The following is a 10282-nucleotide window of genomic DNA, read 5'->3' as shown; positions in this document are numbered from 1 at the left end:
AAAGGAAATGAGAAACTTGGGTGTCACCAGTGTCAAATGCCAGCAAAAGAAGAACAGACTCAGCAGCACTTTTTCCAAACATCCTGGGAGACCTGTTCTGGTCACGTGAAAGGAGTGGACAAGGACTCTTCAAGGATGCTCGACACTTCTCCAGTCTTCAGGTGATCAGCAAAGACAACAGGAAGAGAGGGTGATGAGAGGAAGGATGACAAAACACGTGCTGGTTTCAGAGTTCCAAGGGTGTCGGAGCAGAGGGGCAAGTTTCCAGCCAAAGTTAAGCCTAAAAAGGCTTCTCAGCCCATCTTACTTCCCACGTGTTACTAGAAAATGGATTTGAAAATAAATTCTGCACGTCTATGTACAGCTAGGTAATTGCTCCAACACCTCAATGAGCCAGGGGCTTGAATCTCAGCACGAAGGAATTATGTCCCATCACTTTCACCATCCCACCCATATGTTATACAAGATTATCATATCGAAATTTTTTATTTTCTAGTCCTCTCCCTGTCATATCAAAATTACCCAGTACAAGGAAGGTTCAAGTTTCTGTCTGCCACAGCATCCCTTTGGCTAAGCACTTAGGCTCCTCATTCCCAGTCAGAAACTGGGATTAACATTCCCTTTCCCTTCCCCATTTAGACAAAAATCTCTCTGAATGACTCTCCTTGAGCAGGTACAGCACCCTGCACAATAACTTCCCCATCCTTGACACGCACGGTAACATAAACATGAAACTAAACGATCCCTTTGTTATTAATGTATTGCATCCAGAAAACTCACTGCAATTTCTGCTAAAGAAGGTCCTGAGTGTTTTTATAGCTCTCATCATTTATCCCCAATGGCTGCAATTTTGAAATTATTAACAAACTTAATGTAAAAATAAGGATTTACAAAAGTTTTGCTTGAGTTTAGTCACACATTTAGGTCCAGGAAACTTAAATTTAGATCTATGACAGATAGTCTAAAAAAGCTTTTGGAAACCTCGATGAGGAAAAATCCATTACAAACTCAGAATTAATCTCAACAATCTTACCTATTGATTTTTTGCCTTTTATCAATTGAACTTCTTGTTCCTGAATAACTCATTTACAGGTAATAGACTGAAATAACAAAGTCCTACACAGTTATAATTGACACTATTTCCTAGAACATGTTCATCAGAAATTATTGGTCTAATAATGATTTTTCAGATACTAGGATAGGCTAAACAAACTCCAGGCTGCCATAAAGAAGCAGAAAGCTTAATTAAATTTCATTTCAGACATCAGACTCCAGCATCTATCTTCTCTACCCTCTGTAAAATAGGACAAAAATCCTTTGATTCATTTGCATGGGCAGAAATGACCAACCGTAACTCACACCATAACTGACAGAATTTTTGCTTTTCAAGCCAGGCTTGGTCCATGATTTGCTTTCTGTAGAACCCCATTTTAGACATGTAAAAAGCTAAAACTGAACCAAAAAAGAATAAAATCTATGGGTAACAGAACACTGAAGCATTCAGCAGGGACTTTCTCAGTGCTCAGCCTACAAGCGGGGCTCATAACGGGGTGTGAGCAAACAAGGCAAGCTACGTCTCTTTTCTGGCTAAGGACCACGTCAGTAAAGTTACAACAAGGCAGAAATTTTTCAGGTGGGAGAAGGATTGAGCCTTCAGGTCCTTCTCCCAAGCAGGCTGGATTTTCTACCTGCCTATCAAGGTATTGATGCTACCCCAATGGTCACAGCATCTCTCTGCTACCTGCTCCTACTGGGTACTCCCAAGCAAAACGTCATCCCCAGCTCATCTGTTGGTGCATCGTGCATTCACAGAAGTCAAACAGCTCAAATAATTTCAACAAAAAACATATGCTTTCACAATAACAGCTTTTCCCCTACGGTAGAGACTGTATGGCCACCCCGATAACCCTGGCAGATTCCTGCTTTGCTAGAAAACAACAGAAAATGATGGAGGGACCAAGAGAGTGCAGAGGCAGGGATACAAACACAGCAAGGAAAAGGAGCCTTATTGGACTTGCCATGAAGAACAACGATGTTATCCCACATTCAGGAGGAATTAAGGATTCTCTCCTTGGCTGTTTTATTTCCTCAGAGGTTAAGAGGAGTGAGAGAACTTGTTGATTATCCTTATTTCCATGCCCCTTGCTTTTTGACTGATTTGTTCCCTGCGGTATGATACGGAGATTGTGTATTACAGAGGTCAGCACTGAATCCCAGGTGCTTTCCAGGCTCTTCATTGCTATATAACTTCCAGTGCAGTGGGGTTTAGAAGCCCAGGACAAGATTACAGTACATTTGTAAGCACTCTGTACCGCTGCGGTGAGAACTTTCATTACCCCAAGGAGCTCACAACTTGAATTATCCAAAAGACGGAAGGAGTCAGAATTTTATATCCATCTCCCCTTAGTATGGGAAACTAAAACAGAGAAATTCAGCCGCCTTATAACAAGGCTTTGAGAAGATACTGAGCAAGCAAGCAAAGCTTCATCCCAACGTGCCATTTCAGTCCTTTAACCTACAACAATCCGGAGTGAGAGGAGGCAAACAGGCAATGAGAAAAAGCACCTCAGTTAAGAGAAACTGCCAGCGATCATAGGAATCACTTTATTTGGAAATGACCTGAAAAAATGCCCATTTCCCTGAGCAGCAGTCACCTATCGCCTACTGCCAACATCCTGTTCCCCTTCTGTAAGTCATCACAGCCCAAGGGAAGGGGAGCTGGAAGAGGCTGGAGGACCCGATCACTTCTTCCCTACTCCCTTCCAGATCCGTACATGGATTTAATGAGCAAAGTCTACTTTTGCGTTACCAATTTATTTTGCAGAATATCGAGCAGGACATTCAGAATTTATTACGTCGGTGAAAGCAGCGCTGTGCAAGCCCGCTTCCATTTCCACCATCGCAAGGCTAGAGCCTGCCAACGTGAAATTAGCTACAAATCCAGGGAGCTGGCGCTAGGTGAAGCAGGTGGCCAGGCCTATAATTAATCCATATACTTCCTCGCTCTGGCAGCACGCCAGCAATCTCAACTGAAACTAATGCGTGAGCAGCCAGAGTTGCACTGGAAATAGTCAAGCATCAGGCCCAGGGAAATAATTAAATCCTTTGGGTGTCCATTTCAAAGTGGGGCTCTGGAAGAGTTTGCTCGTCACTGCTACTGCTGCTTCGGTGCTCCAGGGGACGGGAACGGTGACAGGGAAGCTCCAGGTTAAAGCTCATTTTTAAATAGGGCCAACATGTGGGCCACTTGTTTCAAGGAGACTTTTCCAGGTTGATTGAAATGCAGCTGCAAGTCCAAATCCCACTGGTTTTGACTGGGAAGCCATCCGCAGGACAAGGCCCTCCCAAGGAGCATCGCTGTCACTCTTGCACTCTTTCAAACAAAATAACACACTTCTTTTCCTGAGCTGTGCCTCTGAAACTTCCAATGATAAGAGCAAAGACCGACGGGCAGCATGCTGATTAAACTGTTCGATTATTTGGTTTGCTTGCTGAGGTTTCTGGTTTTGATGTTTTTAAATATATCCACATTCTTCTAGGCCAAAGTTTCTTGCCTTTGAATTTTAAATAAGGGTTTTTGAGACTATAAAAAAACATCAGGAATTAGAATTCTCTAGTTAGGTAAAATGGGGTCCTAATTGATAATAATCAATTCAGTGTGTTCAGCTATTGTCATTAGATATAAGCCTGGAATATATGGCACAAAGAGTAATTGCTGATGATGTATGCAGAAAAAGGTAGTCCATGTTTCATTTGTACCACGTCCTTTTTATTTGCATGAAATATTATGAAACTAGACAATCATTAAAGAAACGTAAAAATCACCAAATGGACTCTGCAACAGAGGTTCATCTTTTATTTCGCCCCATGTTTTCCCAGAGTTTTCTTTGGACTATCTTATCTTTGCATTTCTATTTAGTCAAAAATTTCATTTCTCTCTCTCGGCCACAGAACTGACTGACAGGGTGACAGCAGACAAAAATAAAGTAGGAATTAATAACAAGAAGTGTTTATTCTTTTAAGAGAGACAAGGTGAGAGGGGACTAAACAAATATGAGCTGCTGTCAAAGAGAGTCAGTACAGAGGTTAAAAAGTCCAGGAGGACCAGACTGACTGCCAGCGGGGCTGCAAGGAGCAGAGATAGCCCTACCTTAACGTTTGACAGATGACTGGGAGCCACCAAAGATCTGGAATTGCCAACACTATCATCTGTGACTCCTGCTGGGGAGTTCTCCATCCGCAGCCCATTTGACTCTTGGATCCGGCTGAACATGGCAAGTGGGCGTGAAGAAATCAAACCTGGACGTGGCCCATGGGCAGAAGGAGAAAGAGAGGAGAAGGAGCAGCTGTTGTGCCTGTCAAGGGAGATGAAGATCAGTGAGTGAGAGCGATTTACGGGCCGGCAGTACCCACCGGGACAAGTGCTAAAGGTCCTCGCTGCTGCTGCCTGTTCTGCCTCCTCCCCAGCCAAGTGCCTGAGCAGCCTCGATACACTTCTTATCTGCGCAGTGTCTGAGCAACAAATATGCCACCAGAGAGACGCTGTGGGTTCCAGATGTCAAAAGCAGTTGGTGAACAGATTAAAATGAAGTTTGCTGTAGAGCCTCGAAAGGACAAACCCTGCGCGGGAGAAATAAACCTCCCCGTTGGGCCAGGGGTGGTACTCCTGCACTGCTGGCTTGATGTATCGCACTAAACAGAGATGTGAAAGGTCTCTCCCTCCTCCTTGGTTATTTTATCTTTCCCACCGAGCAGGAAACCAGCATGCTGCAGCTTCAGTCCTTCTGCAGCCCCCGTTTTCCCCTAACACACACAGAAACTGGTCTGAGCTGAGCTCCTCCTGCTCCGCTTAATGCCTGCACCACAGATACTCACTGCAGATCTCACGCTGGAGCAGGTCTCTCATTTATCTTTTCGGAGGCCGTATGAAGTCTTACAAATGCTTAGCTCATTTCCTTACTCCCATCCTTTTACTTCCATATCATTTAGGCAGCAGTGTATGTCTCGGGGTTAGCTCATTCTAAAGGAAATGTAAGATACGGCGTCTAAAATGTACAGATTACAGAATAAATAAATGACAAGTCCATTTTATGGTATTCCAGTAACTCTAGAGGGTACTTAAGCCTGTCTTTTACAGATTATTCATGCCTGCAGCATGCTCCTAACACTTCTTAATCATGCATTAAGTAATCACTAATGAAAAGAAAGCTGCGTCTTGCACATGGCTGTGACCAACCTTTTAACAAACTTCATCACTGAGCATTTCCCTGCAGTCTTTGCCTAGGCTGGCCACACTCCACAGTCAGTATATCGTTATTTTAGGTACTGCTGGGTGTCACAAAATGGTTTCCAGTCCCTCACTGCCCTCCCAGCCCAGTTTTGGCAGGAGGGAAAGGAACATGGGCTGCAGATGGGAGCAGAAGCAGAGGTGCAAGCAAGCGGTGACTCTCCTGTGAGCATTTCATGTTATCCACGTGCTCAGAGGGGAAAAAAGGTGAAAAAAAAAAAAGGTGAATATTTTACTTTAAGGCCAGGTTTTCGAAGATGGTGCTTGGGAGCCAATGTCCTCGTGCAGTTGGTGACAGCTGGGGGAGCTCAGCACCTTTTGATGCCAAGCTGGTTATTTTTTATTTTTGTGATGTCACTGCCACATCAGTTTTACCAGCACTTCTATTTGCTCCATAGTAATACCTACAGACCCTGTGCAGGCTGAGGCTGTGTCCTGCTGGGCCCTGCCTGGAGGTGCAGGAGATGCCTGCAGCACCAAGAGGTGGCAGAAGGAAGAGAACCGCTGCCACAGGGTAGCTCAGTGTTCAAGTGTATCCCCTGAAGATGTCAAACCCAGCGGCCAAGCAGGCCTGCCCCGACTGCCAGCCCATCTTCTGCCCATTAGGAAAACTCAGCTGTTACCATTTGTAATGCATCTTCTGGCTTAAACAATCTCCAGCTCCCTGGAAAACAAAATAAATACAAAGGCGCAGCATCTTAGCAGCCCCATTTCTTATTCAGTCGCTGACAATACCTAATGAAGTGGATAAATGATTAATTAGGAAACGGTATTTCTTTACAGAAACAAGCTCTCGGGGATAAAAAAAAAATAAAATCCCTCGACTCTGTTGTTCACTGGTCTGTTACCCACTATTTTTAGTAAGTGGAGAAGGAGTCGAAACAGCACGAGAGGAAGCACAGCAGTGGTTGATCAGAGTGGTAACAACAAACAGCCCTCCAAACAAATCGCCAGGCGTCGTTTAATGCATAGCTCCCTGGCTATGCAATTAAGTCCTCTGCCATTCCTGATAAATACAGAGCTCCAGGAATGGTAATTCATTGTTAACACCAGACTGCTGAAAAATTAGAAATCTAAAGGGGGAAAAAAGGGGGTGACTTTTGGTGATCCACGTTGCATTGTGGGAGATACACTGCCTGGAGCAAAAAAATAATGAGAATAACATAATATTGAACCTTTCTCTCAAACAAAGTCATTTTACAGCTTTCCCATACCAATACACACTAGACTGCTGTGTCCGAAATGCCAAGCAGGATATTACCTCTCTCAAGGTATCTTTCTGCATAAGTCCAGGCTATTATTAAGAGACATCCAATTAATAGTTTTAAAAGATGCATATAAAAACTGCAGCTACAAAACTTTTATTCCAGTTCCACCCTAGCAGTCACCTGAAGTATGCCATAATGTCTTTTAATTAAGATATTTACAATAGCACTGGACAAGAAATTCAGAGAGAGACATTTGTCTGCTTGCCATTCATATTCAGGAAGGAGATGGCAGCGCTCAAAACCGTCGAGAGCTCAGTTTAAAAGTTCCCTTTGTACCTGCTGCTTTATAATACATAGTTTGGCTTCTTTTTATGTTCCAGAGTATAGCAGAGTAAAAAAAAATAATAAAAAATTAAAAATATAATTCACATATCCAGCTGCAATAATGAGAATAGTAATAGAAAGATCAAATCAACCATACTATCCCAGGCAATAGAAAACGAAACATTGATTTTAGCTTTGGATTTCTGACCCTTAAGTCTTGGCTATTTTCATTAAGGATACCTTGGTTTGTAAGCAAAGCAGCAAAACCAATGAAATAACTCGATGAAACACTGACAGCAGTGATTCTAATTTTTCTCTACAGCTACTGACAAACAGCTGAATGCTTTCAATTTTCTTCCCATTCCTGACAGCGCTTGTGGAGAGAAAGACTTCAAAAATTCATGCTTACATTTATCCCACTGCAGTTTAACCTTTGCAACACCCGGGTCCTCCCCATGAAAAATAAATAACTTGCTCTCACTTCGCATTTGGAGAACTTCTAATATGACATTGAGTCCTGCCCGCATGTGGTTGGTGCTCAAGGTCTCTCCTAGCAGCATCAATAATCATCTGAGCTTTGCCTTTGGAGTTATTCTCCCTCCATTTTCTTTTGTATAAAGCACAGAAAGAGAGTAGCTGAAATCAATCTGCCTTTGCTGTGTTCACCTCCCTCCTTTCTCATTTCTCTCTCCTTCTCCCCAGAGAGTGGAGGTGTAAAAAGCCATTTCTTGGGAGCTGAAATCTTTGGCGTGAGTCTACACTCGGCATTCCTTCCTTGCCCCCACCTCCCCCCAGGGCTGCTTACGTTTCTAAGACAGGTATTCCAAAATTAGCACCAGTCCTCTGCTCTTACACCAGCACTCAATCTCAGTGGCCTTTATTGCTTTTCCACCGTCGGGACCCATCAGAGCTGGATTCCAGTTGCATCCTCGTTGTCCAGCATTTATCCTTTGCTTTTCCAAAGGCCATTTCCCAACACGATGTGACTCCTAAGCAGATGGCCTCGGGGCACTTACTCCTTCTCCCCAGCCAGCAGGCTGGGCTGTTTCTCTGCGTGTGCTTTCCTCCTAAGGGTTTCAAAGCCAATAGCTCTGGATAGAGACCATTAAGCCTTAAATGACCTATAAATTCCTATTAAAAAAAAAGTTACATTTAATTCATTTTCCAAATTTCCACCCAGCATTGCCTCTGCCTGTGTCAAACTCCATAAGGATCAATAACTCCAAACCTGGTTGCTATTACATTCCTGCACAGGAACAATTAATATCTATCTTGGGGTTTTACACTGCCTCATTGCTGTGGTTTTTGAATGTTTTCTGCACAAAATCAACCACATCAACTGAGTCCTCAGAGGATATCCGAGAGTCTCCCACAGATCTGCCTTTCCTGGGAAAAGCAGTTTCTGCTTGAAATGTTTTTTTCTTTTTTCCTCGGATAGGTAGAAATATGGAAGAAACAGGTAGACAAAAATTCCTCTTGAGCAAAGCATCTAACATTGATAAAACACATCACCCTCGGGTCTGAAGCAACATAGCCCCTTGCCAACTCTTGGAAAGCACATTTTTGATCACCCTCTGCAAAATTATTTTACCCTGCTCTGTAAGTCTTTTTGTTTCAGAGGAGTTTGAAGAAAACTCTGTAGAGTTTTTATTTAAAATACGCATTAACCCCATCGATTGATCCAAGGTGTGCCATCAGAGGGGGTTTACCTGGCCCCCAGCATGGCCTCCGCTTTCCTTGGAGGACTCCTTTTAGTCTTTCACAGACTTAGGCAAGGGTTTGCTTCTGCTTGCTGCCGCCAGTCCCTTGTGTACACATCTCAGGTCGCTGCCACCTCAAACATGACCCCAGTGGCGCCGTCTGTCCCCGGGCCTACCTGCTCCATCACCGCATGGCCACGACAGATGGCTCTGCTCACACTCACGAGCCAGCAGCTCTCAAACGTGTTGCTCCTAACCCTTTGCAGGGCTGAACCTGGAGATGAACGCCCGCTCTTGTTTGCAGCACATTTTTAACGTTGCTTGAACTGGAAATATTTATTCGAGTCGCAGTCCCTTCGCTTGCTCCTTTTGGCTTGCTTTATGGACACAGTTGCCAAGGAGCAGCAGGCAGTGATGAAAGGCCCGATTTAAAAATTCTGCACCCTCTGTAACTTCCCGCAGGTGGATTTATTAAGGGAAGTTTAATCAGCTCAGAGAAAATCCCCGGAGTAAAATGCAGCGCAGGCTTCCCTCAATTAATACCTACGCAGCTCTTCTTTCTGCCATTGCTCGCTTCAGCACGGGGCTTATTTCCTCCGAAGGAAATTCGTGGGAAAACAAGAGAGCTGCTCAGCTCATCCATGGAAAATCAGGGTAGCTTATTGGAGTGGAAATCGCTTTAATCGCAGGGAGAACAAGCAGCGTGGAAGGCTGTAACTCAAAAGCAGACAAAACAAGCTCTGTTGGACTTTCTCAGCGCCCACCACGGATTAGGGGAGCCCACCCTGAGCAAGGGCCAGGCCCCTCCAGTAGCTCCTGCTGGAAACAAGAGCCAAGGAAGGGCCAGACTTCAGCACATCTCACAACCCTGGCCCCACCACCATCGGAGCCCAGTGGTTTTGGAAGTCCTAATCCTAGACATGGACTTGGCGAGCCCTGGACCCTGGGTTGAGATTTTGGATGCGTGTGCTGGGTTGTCCACCTTGCTCCAGAGGAGGCCTGGCTCACCCCTGGCCACGGCTGAGCAGCTGGAAGGACACTTGCTCATTTGCTTTGCTCTGAGCTGCCCTCTGCAAATACGAATCTATTCACCTGTCAGGCAGATTTGATTCCCAGCATGTCCTTTCCCCACATTGCTCTGAATCACCGATGTCCACAGTTCACAGCACCTGAGCCACGCAGTGAAAGATCTCTACAAATAGCTCTGGTGAGCTGACAGCAGCCTGGGCTGTCATGACACAAGCCCCAAGCAAGTCAAGGAGAGCCCGTCCCTGCGTCACCCTGCCTTCCACGGGCAGCTGCTGCCACAGGTCTTTGCCCATTACAGCAGATATCCTCCAGCAGAGACCCTGTCAGCATGGCCTACCATGTCAGGGAAAATGGTTTCTTCTTTCCCAGGTTCCCAAAACCCAGACACAAGCCTGCAGCAGCTCACTGCAGCACTTGCAGAAGCCCAGCTGGTGCTAGATGCTTAATGCTCTGGGGACAGCAGACAGGAGGGGTAAATCCAAGGACTAATACTGCTGCAGCAGTGCTCTCAGAGGCCCTGAGCACGGTGCTAACCCACCACTGCCCCAGAGAGCCCACCACTGTCTCCTTCATAAACACCCGAAGACCCAACCAGAAAGAAAACTTCTGAATTCCTGAATAGCCAGAAGTGTAGGCTTTTGTTTCCAGCAACAAATTCATCTGGTGCAAGAACGATTTCATCTCCTATCACTCTGCATTTCTGCAAGAGCACCATTCTCCAGGGAGGAGCTGGA

General features: G+C 45.0%; 1 protein-coding gene across 1 annotated transcript in view; it reads right to left on the bottom strand.

The window, feature by feature from the left end:
• Positions 1 to 3650: 3650 nt before the first annotated feature.
• Positions 3651 to 10282, bottom strand: part of LOC311424346 (uncharacterized protein) — a 187773-nt gene continuing 181141 nt past the window's right edge. Inside the window, exon 15 of the mRNA XM_084499418.1 lies at positions 3651 to 4355. Within this exon, the coding sequence (XP_084355544.1) occupies positions 4294 to 4355 (62 nt within the window). The 3' untranslated portion in view covers positions 3651 to 4293. The remainder of the gene's footprint in view (positions 4356 to 10282) is intronic.

Source organism: Aythya ferina (genome assembly GCF_964211825.1).
Source record: "Aythya ferina genome assembly, chromosome: 27".
NCBI lineage: Eukaryota > Metazoa > Chordata > Aves > Anseriformes > Anatidae > Aythya > Aythya ferina.
The sequence above is the reverse complement of the archived record's forward strand: the minus strand, read 5'-3'. Positions and strand labels throughout refer to the sequence as shown.